The 16,435-nt window shown below is 39.5% G+C and overlaps 1 protein-coding gene across 3 annotated transcripts in view; it reads right to left on the reverse strand.

Annotated features, from left to right (window-relative positions):
* COL12A1 (collagen type XII alpha 1 chain) overlaps nucleotides 1–16,435 on the reverse strand; it is a 148,033-nt gene that overhangs the window by 94,760 nt on the left and 36,838 nt on the right. For all 3 annotated transcript variants that reach the window (XM_032215657.1, XM_032215655.1, XM_032215656.1), the window contains exons 11-13: nucleotides 14,976–15,248; nucleotides 12,707–12,979; nucleotides 11,177–11,449 (exon numbers count right to left, since the gene is read on the reverse strand). In XM_032215657.1, the coding sequence (XP_032071548.1) occupies nucleotides 11,177–11,449; nucleotides 12,707–12,979; nucleotides 14,976–15,248 (819 nt within the window). The remainder of the gene's footprint in view (nucleotides 1–11,176; nucleotides 11,450–12,706; nucleotides 12,980–14,975; nucleotides 15,249–16,435) is intronic.

Genomic DNA, 16,435 nt, shown 5'->3' on the forward strand with positions numbered 1-16,435 from the left:
GCCTTCAATTTCTAAGTAAGTACCATGTAACCACAGTGATTTCAGCTTCAGTGCAGAAAATAAGAGGGAACTAATATAGATTTACTCCAGCTTCATAAAAACAATTTCTTTGCCTGGTCATTTTATAAAAAAATCAGATCAAGGACAAGACATTAAAGCTCATAGAAACAGTGAGATGGGCCATGGGATGGAGTCAAAGATATGTTAGAATTTGGCAGTTTAACAGTAGGTGTGCGCCAAGCACTGAATGCATACATTGTTTTGAAGACGTTCCAGTGGCTCATGAATTAGTTTTCCACATATGCAGATCATTACATTCACCTCTACTCTAAATACTTTTTAGCCTGCTAAGTTAGGAAATAAGAGGAACATAGTCTTTACAGCTGTGCTGTTTACTTTTCCAAGTAGCCTTTCCTAAATTGGGGGCTTCGTGATTTTGTTACATCCTTTATTACAGGAGTCCAACCTTCTAGAAATCCTACACTGGAGAAATTGGCTATTTCACAATTTATCCCTTAGGATACTATTGGGCTGGCCATATTACAACATTACAATCTAGGATAACTACCAAACCTTGCATGCATTTGGCTTCAAAACCTAGGACAAATGGCACATCAAGCAACCAAGTATTCAAAAACCAACAAAGCTGGAAGCAGAATTTTATTTAGTCCTAGGGATATGGCGTGATTGTCCATTAGACCAGTGCTTAGTTTAAAAGTTGCTGAGTTGATTATGTGACACACGGTGTTCTAATACTGGAGTGAACCATCCTTGTCACCCATCTGCACCCTTCAATATAGCCCAATTTCAGCAATTGGGGATCCTAGGAACAGCCTGAAAAGTCAACATACGAGGGCCATTGTTCTGCATTCTTGGGTGCTTATTTTATATGTTTATTTTACTTATGTTTGACTGTTTTTAGATTGTTATGGAGTTTTTAACTGTTATGTTGTACACTGCCGAGAGACACTTTTTTAGGAGTTGGGCGGCGTTAAAATATAATAAAATAAATAAATGTGATTTCAAAATTGCGCAACTCCTAAAAGAAAGGACAAATTGGAATCACGCTTTCTATGACATCTGGAAGATCATAATCTCAAATTGCAGTGCCTCTGTTCTAAAGCAATGCCCATTCCTCCTATTACATCAGAGGGAGTATGCTGGTGGTTCCACCAGTTTGAGCGAACTGGGAGTGATGGTGGCGCAAGGCTCCGCCCACCTACCCTGACATTATCACGGACCTTCTGCACATGCAGAAGGCACACACGCTCCCGCTATCGAACCGGTAGTGAAAATAATAGAATACCATTACTGTATTACATCATATATATTGTTCTCCCTTTCACTGGTCACCACTTCATTTTATCTGATGGTAGGATCTGTCCAGGCTTTAAGGTAGGGAAACTATGTTGGGGTCTGTTGCAAAAAGCTAATTTATAATTTCATGTTCATATTATATGAATACTTCCAAAATATCACTTCACATCTATTGTTTCCATCTTATTGACTCAAATACAGGAACTTCATTTAGATAGAGGTCATTTAAATGTGGGAGTCTTCCTGGACATCACAACTGTTGCTTGAAGAGCAGGTGTCAGTTGTGGCATAGGAAGGCCTTTGTACAACTTCGTCTTGTGCCTTTTGTTGTATCAGGAGGCCATACAAACAGTCATGTATGCCATGGTCAATGTCCTTTACTACCCTTGAAGACTACCCAAAATCATTAACCCATCCAGAATGCATCTGTATGAGCAGTTATGGGCATGTCTCAGTCTGTCCATGCAACAACCCTAGATCTAAAGCTGTACTGATTCTTAGACTGCAAGTCAGGTTGTTGATTGACCTACATGGCATAGGTCCTGGTTACATGAGGAACCCATATCCCCCATAATATCTGCCTGACCAATTTGATCTTGCGGGGTTGGTATGCTCCAAGTTCTTTCAATTAAACAATGTCATCTGTCAGGATTTCAGAAACATGTCTTCTCTGGAGCAGCACCTGCCCTCTGGAATAAGGATCTTCCTGAGATTTGGATGGTCCCCATCCTATTGTTTACAAGAGTCTTGAAGACCCGATTCTGCACCCAAGTCTTTGGTGAGGAAAAGTGAAGATTGTTTGTCTCATTTTTGTCCCTTTTTTGTCATTTTTTGCCATCTTTTTTTTCTCAAATAATAACAATTATTATTAAATTTACATGCTACCCAACTTGGAAATTAATTGTTAATTGGATTTCTCTTGTTTTAATCGTTGTGGACCCAGTGTCATTGGCATACAAATGTTGGCATATAAATGTGTGGGGAGTGAGGGGAGAAAGAAAGTTTTCTTTTGCTCTCTTCACCTTATTAGAAGGACTGTAGCTGCCTCAGAACGGGTGAAGAAACTTAGCCATTAATATTTACTAGAACTCATTCTTGGGAATATGTGTAAATCACAGACTTTCCTTAGCTATTTTCAGGAAAATTATTTCATATCTTATTCATTATTATTTAACAAACTATATGTGAAATAACCAGAAGCAAATCAGAACAAACTTCCCTATTAAATTGATTAGTTTTCTGATCACCTTTGATTTGAATTAAATTATATGTACTGAAGAGTTGGAGTTTGGAGTTTATTCAATTTGTAGGCCGCCCTATTCCCCGAAGGGACTCAGGGCGGCTGAACAAAGCCAAGGGAGGGGAAATTACAAAAAGTAAGATAAAAACAATCAGACAATATGAACGATTTAAAAGCACAACAGACACAGCAAATTCGAGTAAGGGGGGGGAACTCAACCCCAGGCTTGCTGGGACAGCCAGGTCTTCAAGGCTGTCCGGAAGGCCCAAAGGGTGGAGAGGGTCCAAATCTCCACGGGGAGGGAGCTCATTCCAAAGGGACAATTTTCAATATTAAAAAAAACCTAATAAAATAATTACTCTTCCCCTATAAGAAGCATAACAGCAACTAATTACTGTAGTTAAGGTTTGGTGACCTAGTATCTTTGAGAATTTCAGACATTTCAAGGATGGGGAGAAAAGAAATGTAGAACTGTACAAGTCACAGAAAGCACAATATCTCCCTATGTTTCTGAGCTTCCTTTCAGCATGCAAACCAACATGCTAATGAAAAAAAAAGTCACATTACTTCTGGGACTTTGCTTTACAGGGTTCCAACTTCTATTTTTGGAATTAAAAAAAACTCCTCCCATGTAATCCCATTATTTGGGGTAAAGTCGGGCAGACTGGATGGAACTGAGCATTTACTTGCCAGATGCCCTTCCTGACGCCTATGCAGAGTTCACAGCAGATATTCTTTTCTTTGCACCCTAGGAGAAAGAAACATCTGCTGCTGGAATTGAACTCTCAACTTTCCAAGTGAGAGGAAGTGTCTTCACCACTAGGTCATGATACCACTATTATGTTTTTTTAGTTAAAATATTTTTTTAAAAAATTAAGTCAAAATTAGTTGGTAACTGCCAATAAATTATCCAGAAAGACTATACATTGTGTTTATCCTTAGTTTAACCAGTAGAACAAATTCAGAGCTGCCGTGGGGGTGAACATTATTCCATTACCGCACAGTATTCTAGCAACTGTGTAATATGCTGTTCTTTTTAAAAAATATTTAGAAGAAGCTGGTTACTGTTTTCTTGCGCAGTGTATCATTTCCTCTATGTTGATTTATTTTTTCCTAAAAACATGACTTTCCCATAGCAGGGACAAGGAACACAATTGTTTCACAACTGGCAACTATCTCTTGAAAATGTCAGTATCAGAAAATGGAAAACGTCTAATTTAAATAATGCATGAGACAGCAGTAAATCTCCAAGGCAGAAACAGAATCCCTTTGTATGGCAAGCCATTTGCAACTCAAAATGTTCTCATGTTATGCTAAATCCTTCATTGTAAGGAAATGTCACTTGCAGTATTACTGACTCAATCAGTGGGAGGTCCTCTTTTGAGAAAGTATTTTTAAGTTAACTATGAAACATAATAAAAAGATACTTCGGCTGTGTGAAAGTGTTTCAGTAAAAACGTGAAAGACCATTACTTAATGAAAAAAAAAACAGAGATATTTAGTTATGATTTGTTAGAAATCCCATTTCATAGTAAATATAATTTCTTGATAAAAGTATCTATGATTAATTGCAATCTTTGAAATTGGTAGCTGGAATTAAAACATCAGATCCAGGGGTCGGCTTCAAAAATTCCAGCAACGGGTTCTCACCCAGTTGCTGGGTGGCCATGGCCTTGTCAGCCTCCTACACCACAGCAGGGGGGCAGTTTTGCTTTCCCCAGGCACTGGAGGCTTTCCTTGATCCTCTGGGAGGGCGAAAACTGCCTCCCCCAGGCTCCGGAAGCCCTCCAGAGGCTGGAAATGGGCCCCTTTCTAGCCCTCCGGAACTTCCAGGAGGCCTGTTTTTCTCCCTCCCCGAGCTTCCACATGTGCCCTGCACTTACAAAACAGGCCGCGTGGAGATTCCTGGGAGGGGAGAGGAGAAGAGGTGGGGTGGGGCCAGCCAGAGTTGGGATTTGGAGGTTCTTGGAACCAGGCATAACATTAGCTATTGATTCTCCCGAACTCGGGCGAACCCATAGCAGCCCATCCCTGATGAGATCCCATTTCCTACTTAAGCTACTGGTTTTGAAGGTTGCCATTTTTTAAGAGCCGAGGTGGCGCAGTGGTTAGGGTGCAGTACTGCAGGCCACTTCAGCTGACTGTTATCTGCAGTTCAGCGGTTCTAATCTCACCGGCTCAAGGTTGACTCATCCTTCCATCCTTCCGAGGTGGGTCAAATGAGGACCCAGACTGTGGGGGCGATATGCTGACTCTGTAAACCACTTAGAGAGGGCTGAAAGCCCTATGAAGCGGTATATAAGTCTAACTGCTATTGCTATTAATGCTAGAAAAGTGATCTGGACTTTCACAAGGCATTGTAGTGATTGATGTTTTTGAAGGTTACTTCTTGGAGTTATTATTGGCCTTTGAATTCTGCAAGGAAGCCACGTTACTACATGTATAGAATAAATAACTTGGGAAAAATATTGTTAGGGATCAGATGGTTGGTGCTGGGGCCAGGTAGAAAGGGCCTTGAAAGAAAAAGATGTTGGGAAAAATACAACAGCTGTGGCAGAAAAAAATGAAGATAAAACATTTAAGATATAAACAAATATTTTAACTTAAGTAGAAACAAAGTCTGTAACAAATCAACATTTATTTATAAAGTCACAGATCTGTACTAGAACAATCACTGTAAATTATTGTAGAACAACCTGAGTTCAGAATGTACTGTTACTTATTTGTATAATAAACTATTAAATTATCATTTTGAAAACAATATCTTCTTGGTCCAACAAAGATACCTTATTTAAAAACTACAGAACCCAAGTAACAAGAGAAACATTCACCAAGTCCTGTATGCAATTCAATCTTTTTGAAAGAAAGCATGTCCTTGTCATTTGACATTATACCTCAAGGCCAAGAAGCAGGCTCTTGATGGAACTGTTCTTACACCTCCTCTCTATGGGAAAAACAGACTACTAAACAGTAGCACATAGAAACATTTAATTCTGAGCTAACAACCGGTTGCGACTCATAACAATTGCTCTGTTTACCATTTTGTTTTATTTTTAGCCCTTGACCTCTAAGTTTGGCTTTGAGTAAAAAATGAAGATTAAGGGTAAGGCTGAGGAGTATGTCCAGTTCTTGGCGGACAAAGTTGCCCGGTTTCGAGCGGACCTGGACTCCACCCCAGTAGATCCAGCCGAGACACAAGGAGAAGACTTGGCAAACCATCTCTGGGTTGAGTTTCAGGAAGTTGCCTCCGGGGATGTGGACAAGGCTATGCGAGCTGTGAGTGCCTCCACCTGCATACTGGACCCGTGTCCCTCCTGGCTGGTTGCCAACAGCAGTGAGGTGACACGAGGCTGGATCCAGGCGGTTGTTACCGCCTCTCTTCGGGAGGGGTACTTTCCCACCGCGCTCAAGACAGCGGTGGTAAGACCCCTCCTGAAGAAACCGTCCTTGGATCCAGCTGTTCTTAATAACTATCGTCCAGTCTCCAACCTCCCCTTTGTAGGGAAGGTTGTTGAGAAGGTGGTGGCTCTCCAGCTTCAGCGTACCTTGGAGGAAGCTAACTATCTTGACCCCTTCCAGTCTGGCTTCAGACCCGGTTACAGCACAGAAACCGCTTTGGTCGCATTGACCGATGATCTCTGGAGAGCTAGGGACGGAGGCCATGCTTCCATCCTAGTTCTCCTGGACCTCTCAGCGGCTTTCGATACCATCGACCATGGTATCCTTCTGCGACGACTGCGGGAGATAGGGGTGGGCGGCACTGTTTTGCAGTGGTTCTCCTCCTATCTCTCGGACAGGTCGCAGTCGGTGTTGGTGGGGGGGCAGAGATCGTCCCTGAGGCCCCTAACTTATGGGGTGCCGCAGGGATCGGTCCTATCCCCCCTACTATTTAACATTTACATGAAACCACTGGGCGAGATCATCCGAAGGCACGGGATAAAATACCACCAATATGCGGAAGATACACAGTTGTATCTGTCCGCCCCGTGCCAACTCAATGAAGCGGTGGATGTGATGAACCGGGGTCTAGAAGCCGTTAAAGACTGGATGAGAGCAAACAAGCTGATACTCAACCCAGACAAGACCGAGTGGCTGTTGTGTTTTCCTCCCAAAAATTTGATCAACATACCATCACTCAGGCTTGGGGGACAAAACTTACACCCCTCAGAAAGGGCCCGCAACTTGGGAGTCCTCCTGGACCCACAGCTGACTTTTGACCACCATCTCTCAGCTGTGACCAGGGGGGCATTTGCCCAGGTTCGCCTGGTGCGCCAGTTGCGGCCCTACCTGAATCGGGAGGCCCTCACAACAGTCACTCGAGCCCTTGTGATCTCCAGGCTGGAATACTGTAATGTGCTCTACATGGGGCTGCCCTTGAAGAGCATCCGGAGACTTCAGCTAGTCCAGAATGCGGCCGCGCGAGTGATTGTGGGCGCACCACGGTTCGCCCACATAACACCAATCCTCCGTGAGCTGCACTGGCTACCTGTCGATCTCCGGGTGCACTTCAAGGTTCTACTCACCACCTATAAAGCGCTCCATGGTAGTGGATCTGGCTATTTGAGAGACCGCCTTCTGCCAATTACCTCCCTGCGTCCCATCAGATCGCATAGAGTTGGCCTCCTCCGTATTCCATCCGCCAGTCAGTGCCGACTGGCGACTACTCTGTTGCGGCTCCGACACTATGGAACAATCTCCCCGTGGAGATTCGTACCCTCACCACCGTCCAGGCCTTCCGCACAGCCCTCAAGAACTGGCTAGCCCGTCAGGCCTGGGGATAAGTTTACTTTTGCCCCTCCCGAATGTTGAGTGAATGTTGAGTTTTACTATTTAATTTACTTTTGTGCACATTTCTTTTTGACTGTAAGCCGCCCTGAGTCCCCTCAGGGAAAAGGGCGGCCTATAAATGTCTATAATTAAAAAAAAAATAATAATAATTAAATGGAAGACCTCAAGAGAAAGGAGTTAGCAGAATAAGAAGGGGAAAATCACTTGAAGGCCCCTTTTTTTAAAAAAAATCCTCAATGTATCAAAATTTATGCCACAAAAGTAATGAAAAGAAGGAATCAGACAGGAAATCTCAAAGACAGCATATATTAAAGAGTATGTTACAAGTGAAAATCCTTAACAGGGGGTTAACTCACGAATGGACTTAAAGTAAATTGTATTCCATTGATGAACCACAGGTCAAATTATGGCAAACCATCTGGAGTCTGCGGTTACTGGGATTTATGCCAATAATTATGAACTCACTGGACTCAAACCACTTCTTGGGCTATTAAATAGGAATGTAGAGTCAATCTCATTTAGCATTATGCTTTAACTATTAAAAGATCTTGATGCTGGATGTGCACATTTATTTATTTTATTTATTCAATTTTTATTGCCACTCATCTCAGCCAAGTGACTCTGGGTGACCCACTATACTGAAACTATAAAACAGTTAAAACAATAAAAACAACAATAAAATAAACATAGAGCAGCCAAGACAGTTAACCAACTGACAGTAAAGCCAAAAAACAGGACCCTTAACACACTGATTTAATCTAATTGCTGTTTGCATGTTTGCAGATCAGTATATTAGATGAATCTAGCCAATGTTGTGTGACTAGTTTACCATCTAATGGACTGTGTAAAACCAGGCAATTGGATTAATTTATAAGATATGGTTCAATTAACTATGGGTTAGTGGAAAGTGGGAATATAGCTTACAAACTCACTCCTGTTTTTTTTTTAATTCAAAAAAAGAAAGTAAGTTGGTGGGCCCAAAGCTTTTGTTTAAAAGTGAACCATTAAAAACTGGAGGAGGGGACTCTACTGACCCAGACCCAAATTATTCTTTCCATAGAGTTTCTAGATCTTAAATAATTAGCAGTTTAAAAAAGGCATTAAGCCTGAGAAAATATACATATACACCAGAGGTGGGTTCCTACCAGTTTGCACCTATTCGGTAGAACCAGTTCGTCAAATCTACTGAACCAGTTAGAAGAGGTTCCACCAGTGGACCCGGAAAGCAGACCACACCTACAGAAGAGGTTCCAAAAATTTTTGAAACCCACCACTGATATACACCAAGACCAACACCAATGGATGAATAAGTTAAAGATGAGTACAGTATGTGAGATCCCAAGAATGGATCAATATGTCAATATGTGACATCATGAAATGAGTGAAACAGAAATGTAAAGCTTCCACAGCGAGGGAATCATCACTTCTTAAAACTTAAGTGTCCATAATCTGCCACAAAGCCAGATTGCTGAAATGCTGTTTTTATTTAAGAACCAAAAAAAATTATGGGGAGAACTGGAGATATGCATATCTGTTGTGGCCCGGCAAGTGCCGTTGGAGCTGCCGCCAGACTCTGACAGCGAGGGGTCTTATGAGTCGGCCCTGAAGGAGGTGGAGGACCCTGGACAGGGTGCCGACTCCAAGCAGGGCATGGACAGACTGGTTGGCCACCAGATGGCGCTAGAGCCTTGGATCAGGAGGAGTGATCAGCAAAACACTTGTGAGTTGTTTCGGGACCATCGAAGGGCTACTCGGCGGCAGGAGCAACTGCGTAATTATAGGAGATGATTACGCTCAGTTGATGCTTATTAAGATCCTCTCCTGATTATAAAAGAGACTGCTTGTGCCATGCCCTTTTGCAGAAGTCAAAGTTAAGGACTAACCAGAAACAAACTTGGCAGGCTGGATTGCTGCCAGAGTTTGTTTGCATTGCTGCCAAAGTTTTGTGGGACTTGCTGCCAGAGTGCTTATCTCTTTGTTTATGTGGCTTGCAGCCAACGAGAGTCTTGACTGATTAAAAGAAACCTTCTCCTTTACGTTGGTTTCGGCTTTCATTTCTGGACGGAGGAGGGGGGTCAGAACATATACCTATCTAGGTTAAGCCAGAGAGGTTAATAAATTTGATAACAATAAAGATTATTTATGATATAATGACATCTGGGAAATTCCACACATTGTGTGATATATCACCCAAACATATTGGACCAAAAAGGTTTCATAATAAAAGTGCTATTTTATTTAATGTGATCCTAAAATCTGGCTGGTGGGATAATTTGTTCTACTGATTTTACCAATCCAACTCAGTGAGTAACCCGCTATTAAAAGATTGTTCTAAACATTCTGCTAGAGAGATGTTCCCTGAAAATGGACTCCAGTCCATGAGTTTAAAAGCTTGGAAGACTAAACCTCTGGTTCCGGTGACCGACCCAGATTGGATCCTGTTCTAAATTGGCTCTTTGCATCAAAGCAACTATTCTTGCTTATTTTTCCCCAAATCTATTTTATGATTTTCCTCTGTCACACACAATAAACTTGATTCTTTCATCCCAACAAAAACTGCTTGTTCTTAAGAACATTTAAGCTAAAATTTGCTCCATTTTTGTGCTGAGATCATGAGCAAAATGCTCTCTTGATTTCTCCTGCAATTCACTTATCATGTTTGTTTGCACCCAATTCAGAAGTTCCGATCATTTTTTCTCATAAAACAGTTCACGACCATAAACCTTCTCTAGAGCCCTTGAAACTACTTGCAAAGCTTTCTTGTCTAGCTGAGGAAAAAACACATTCCACAGGATGAACATTATTTAAAAGCATGCATAGTAATTACACAATTAATCTTCTCTGTCACTGATAAAGACAGGATGAATGCCCAAGTAATGAGACATTCTGATTACAGATGCTATCATAATGTAACCCTGTTCAGACATGGAAGTCATAAATAATAACACTATGATAGATAATAGACTTTAACCATATACTTAGAATTTGATACTTATGGATGTTGTGTCTTTCTATGTTCTGTCATTCAAATTACATAGTTGTATTAAGCAGGGACAGAGGGAGCAGGATGAATTGGTGATGGTCAGAGGGGATGAAGAGTAAATAATATGAATAGGAGCCAGATCCTCTTTGCCAAATGTTCATTGTGGACCAAATGAATACTCTGGAAGTTCTCTATAGTCAAACCTACTCAGAGAATAGCTGCTTTTTATAAGCAATCATTGAAAATTGAAATCCTCTTTGAGATGCTAAACCACAATAGCAGTTAGCAATAGCAGTTAGACTTATATACCGCTTCATAGGGCTTTCAGCCCTCTCTAAGCGGTTTACAGAGTCAGCATATTGCCCCCAACAATCTGGGTCCTCATTTTACCCACCTTGGAAGGATGGAAGGCTGAGTCAACCTTGAGCCGGTGAGATTTGAACAGCCGAACTGCTGAACTACAGTCAGCTGAAGTAGCCTGCAGTGCTGCATTTAACCACTGCGCCACCTTGGCTCTAGAGACCCGATTCACTTAATTCACTCAATTATAAACCATGTTTCACAAACCCACCATTTTTGTTGTATTGAGTATGTCCTTTATTCCTAGTATTTCAAGTATATGTTGAAATACACACATATGCTTATACAAATGTGAAACATGCATGAAATTCCTGGAGAAGGCTAAATTTTCAATATTAATTTTAGTTGGAATTGGCAACCCTGGGCTTTCTTTCTGAAGGTGGTCTATTCTTCCTCTTTACAGAAAATGTCCTATTTCCTGTCTTTGTTCTTCCTTTCAGATTAATGTGGTATTCCATTCCAACCATAATAAATCCAGGTGTTCTTACCTTCAAGTGTTTCTCCTTGTTTAGAAAGAGCCTCTCCTGCTCCAGATGCATAAAGAGCGGTTACAGACAAATCATATTTTGTTCCTGGTTCCAAGTTAGGGAGAACTGTACTGGTGGTGTCTCCCCTTAGGGTTATCTCTTTAGGTTGACCTCCAATCACTGGAGCGTAGGTGACAAGATACTGCTGCACTTTCCCAGGTGCTGAATTCCAAGATAACTTCAATGAGGATGTTGTAGCATCTGAAACTTTCAAGTCTCTCGGTTTTCCAAGCACTATATAGGATAAATAATTTAAAAAAAAAAACACCTTAGGAGCAAACCAACCAAACTATTCCAAGAACAATTTTCTATCTGTGAAATGTTGGTGAAATAAATTACTATGATAATATTATTTTTTTATAATACAATCAAACCTTTATTCAATGAACTAATTGGATGGGTGGGGTAATCACTATTCCCAAAGGTTTTAAATCCAAAATTAAGTCATCTGCATTAATTGACATCATTTGTATAATAAGCAGTCATTACATAAACACATACATTGATGTGTAATATTAATTTGTATCATTTGCATAGTAAGCTCATCACTGCAGACATGTTAAAATATATAAAAGGTAAAAATTAAGATTCAGTTCAAAGAGTTATTAAGATAACTCTTTGAACTGAACACAGAAATGGCCGAAAATGCCTTTAAAGCATTTTAAAGATAATCCATGTAATGTGCTACATTTATTAGACTGTTATTACCATATTAATATATGTTTTTTTATTTGCGTTTGGAAGCTATAGTCTAAAAAGCATTTTTTCATCTTTTCCAGAATTTCTTTTCAATTATATAACACTGTGTAACTTTCTGCCTACAAATCTGGACTTTTCTATTATTTTAGATGGAATTACCAAATGGAAATTTGGTCCTTTGTACCTGAAGTCTTTGAATGGTAAATCAAGTCTTCTTGGATAAGCAAGAGATACCAGATAGCATTGGGGTTTAAAGTCAGACAAGCAACACAGTAATCCTTGAAGACCATAGCTGTCTACCTCAAGTATGGAATTAGGCCATGGGACATCATGACACAAACTCCAATTTTTCTGTACAGTACTTGTGTGCAGTGTCACAATGCAAGTACAAAAAGGGAGAGGTTTCATTATTTTGACATCACTACGGTTAGGAATAGATCTCTGGACTAAAAATCGCAATTTTAGGAAGAAAAAGATAAGAAATAAGGATCTGCTTGGATATTGGAATGAAATTTAAGAGATGCAGATACATACTATTGCTAAAAAGAAGTGTGGCTTTACAAAGAAACTGGATTCAGAGATTGGCAAAGTCATGTAAATATTTGTGCCTTAACATGCACTAATCAACACACTCAAGATGAGACATGTCAAACAATTATTCCACAGGCTGCCAATGAACCAGTGAAATGCATCATCGCTTACTCTTACAATGAAGATAGGCTAGAAGATTTGTATTGCTTTATCCTATATGAAAATGCATTTGACTGCAAAAGCAGGATGTGGGTTATCTACCTTCTTCAGTTTTTCCATAGCCATCCAATGGACTTCCAACTCCAGACAAGTACTCGGCAGTTAAGGAAACTTCATACGTTGTATCAGGCATCAGATTATGTAGAGTGCTTGCCCTTTCATTTGCTGGGATGGTTACTTGTTTTGTTTCCCCACCAGTAACCGGTTTATATGCGAGTCTGTATCTGAGAACATTCCCTGGAGCTGGTGACCATCCAACTTTAAAACTATCCGTTGTTTCATCGGTTACTTTCAGGTTTCGTGGAGATCCTATGACTAAAAATATTTTTTCCAAAAATTGTAAGTATTAGCCCCATATTTTAATTCATCTCAAAATAAATATACAAATAAAATCTTGCTAGGTTATATGATCGTATTATTCTGTTCATGCTTTAACACTTTTTGTCAGTGCTATGAAAGATGGACAGTTTCCAACTATAGAATTACCTTCCTATGAAAGTATAATTGGGGCTGTATCAAAACTGTTTATTTGCTGAGGAATTTTACACTGGTGAGTTACTTCAGTTTAATGAATTTCCTGTCTTTCAAGCTTTGTGTTCACTGCATTGGTTGTCATTGTGCTTCCAGGTGCAATTCAAGGAATTGGCCGTCCACCTTTAAAGTCCTTTATGGCTTAGGACTGGGTTACTTGAGGAACCATTTCCCTATCTATCCAATTTTTTCTGGCAGAATGGATATGCTTCAGGTCCTATCAGCCAAGAAATGTTGGCTGGTGGGAGTTAGGAAACATGCCTTCTCTGCCTTAGCCCTTCTTTCTGGAATATTATCCCTCCAAAGATAAGGAAGACCCCAATCCCGTTGACATTTCAGAAAGTCTTGAAGACCAGCCTACACGTTAGAAGGTCTTAAAGACCAGGCTAAGGGCCCTGTTTCCTGGTTATGTTGACATGGACAAATTATAATATCTCTTGGCTGCTATTTGTATTTAATATCTTTTTGTATTGTGTTTTAGCTATTTTAATTGTGTCCACAACCATTGGTTTGACATGGGTGGCCATACAAATAAAATTAATATTTGCTCATTTTTGTAGATGACCTTAATATCTGTAAATGAAGGACAGATTTAATAAATAATTGATAGTTAAACCATTCATTAAAACATATGAAGCACATTCCAAAATATTGCTTCTTAATATTCACTTGAAATTTTATTATTTTTATTTAAAAGTGCAATAAAAGCCTGGTTTGAGTAACTATTCAGAGAAAAGTAGCATCCATTATAGCCCAACGTTTATTAAATATGGATTTATATCATTTGTATTGAAACAAATGATATAAATCAATTACAAACATTACATATATTTATAATAAAATTACATGAATAATCTAGAGAACTTTGGATATAATGAATTTCATTAGTTAGTTGAACAGATATCTGGACATAGATTTTTATCCATTGCATCCAAAATTCACTAAATCAGAGCCCAAAATTTCATTGTACTATAAAGAATACCTACTATATGCTAGAGATGAGGAAAAAAGAAGCGATTGATTAAAGACTTTTTAGCATTCTAAAAACCTAATAGTAAGATATATAAAGAGTTTAATACAAATATCAACATGCAAGGATTAATAAGGTATAGATGACAAAGTGGAGTAAATGTTCAGATAAGAATTTAGTGTAAAATAGTTTCTGTTATCACATGGAGATATTTTTTTAATTATCCTTATAAGTTCTGTAGTCCTGTGAATGTTAAATGTCTTTATCATAATGTGCCCAAATTAAATACACGCATACACACAAGTCTCAGGTACAATGCATTATTTTTAAAATAAGGAATTATACCCAAGAACATATATATATATATACACACATACACATACATACATACATACATACATACATATATATATATATATATATATATATATATGAACCATAATCCTCTTCTTTCTATTCACAGTCTAATTTAAAAATTTATTCTTGTATGCATGTTTATTTTATTGAGAAATTTATTTACATCAAACAAATGCAGCTTCTTTGAAATAAATCCATTATATATTGTTCCATGTCTTTCTTACATTCATAAGTCAATGGGAAAGTTTGCTGCATTTCTCATGTAACAATGTATTTCTCCTCATGTGAACTCTTAGCTATTTATCTGGACACAATAAAATTGGAATTCATACATAATTAACTCTCAATTGCTGGTGTTGTTCAGGAGCAACCACCTTAACTTGGTAAGAAAGATTTAGATCTCTATATTAGGGTTCAAACAGAAGAACAGAATCAAGGCAACAGGAAAGGTACCTTCTAAAGTCGTTTCGTTCCCATCCAGTGGAGGTCCATCACCATCTTCATATTCTGCAATCACACTGACAGAATATGTAGTTTTTGGTAGTAAATTAGTAAGGACTGTGTTAGTAACTGGAGCACGTACAGAAACACTGACTTCCTCTCCACCAAGAGCCTCTTTATACTTGATAAGGTAAAACAAAACACTTTCTCCTGCTGGAGACCAGGTAACTTTGAAGCTGTTAGAAGTAACTTCAGAAAATTCCAAGTTCCTTGCAGGTAAGTGAGCTGTTAAAAAATAACAGTTTAGTAAGCAAAGCACCGTTAGATAAATGTTTTAAATTCCAGAGATATGTGGAGGAAAACTTGAATTCTCCATGTAGTAAAGTCTATATGGGGAAAAATGTGATTTCTCTGTGTCAGGGGTGTCAAACTCAAGGCCCACGGGCCAGATCCAGACTGTGGGGTGCTTAGATCTGGCTTGCAGGGCTACCCTGGAAACAGCAAAAGACCAGCCCAGGGTATCTCTGCCAGCAAAAATGGAGCTCGTAAGGGCCACATGTGGCAGAGGGTTGCAAGAGGCCATCCCAGCCAAAAACGGAGATTGGAAGCCCATTTTCACTGGCAGAGCACTAGGGCCACCACAGGCGCCCCAGACATGAGTGACGTCAAGCTGGCCATGCCCACCCTGGCTACGTTACGCCCCCCCCCCCAGAAGTCCAACACAACCTTTATGAAGCTCTCAACGAAATCAAGTTTGACACCCCTGCTCTATTGTAGTAAAGTCTTGTTCAGCTTGCTTGCTAAGCCACCCACATCTTAAATAAAAACAAAAATCTGACTAATCTTACTTAAAAAAAAAGGAATTCATAACATTTTTTCTAACTAGTATGCTTTATGTATAGTAGACAACAACCACAGCATGACCCTTGAGCAGTGAAAAAAAAACAAAAGACAATTACATTAAAGCAGAAATCAGCTGAAACTCAATTAAAACACAAACCATTGGACATAATACACTCATGCCAGAGGTCTCCAGATAACATCCCACCCATTGCCTGGAAGAAAACCCAAGTCTTCATGATCAACTACACTGGCTTAAGTACCTATTAAGAAAGAGAGGATGTATTCAATAAATTTAACTAACTGATATGCAGACTTCAGAAATATCCCATTCATTTTTTCAAGAAAATAAGACAGAGTAATATTTACTGTGAAAGAGGCACAGCATACTCTACTTCAGTGGTAGTCAACCTTTTTCTACCTACCGCCCACTAATGGATGTTTCTTGATGGAAAAATTTCCTTACCGCCCACCAGTTTTTGCGCAAGTGTGGAACATGAGCATATTTCTTTTTTTCAGACATGGCTTCTAAATTTGTTTCACAATTTAACAACTACTTTTACTCTGACGTTTTGATCTGCACTCCACACAGTGCTTTTTCCCCTCCTCTTTTCCCTTTTATTACAAACACC

Source organism: Thamnophis elegans, chromosome 4 (genome assembly GCF_009769535.1).
Source record: "Thamnophis elegans isolate rThaEle1 chromosome 4, rThaEle1.pri, whole genome shotgun sequence".
NCBI lineage: Eukaryota > Metazoa > Chordata > Lepidosauria > Squamata > Colubridae > Thamnophis > Thamnophis elegans.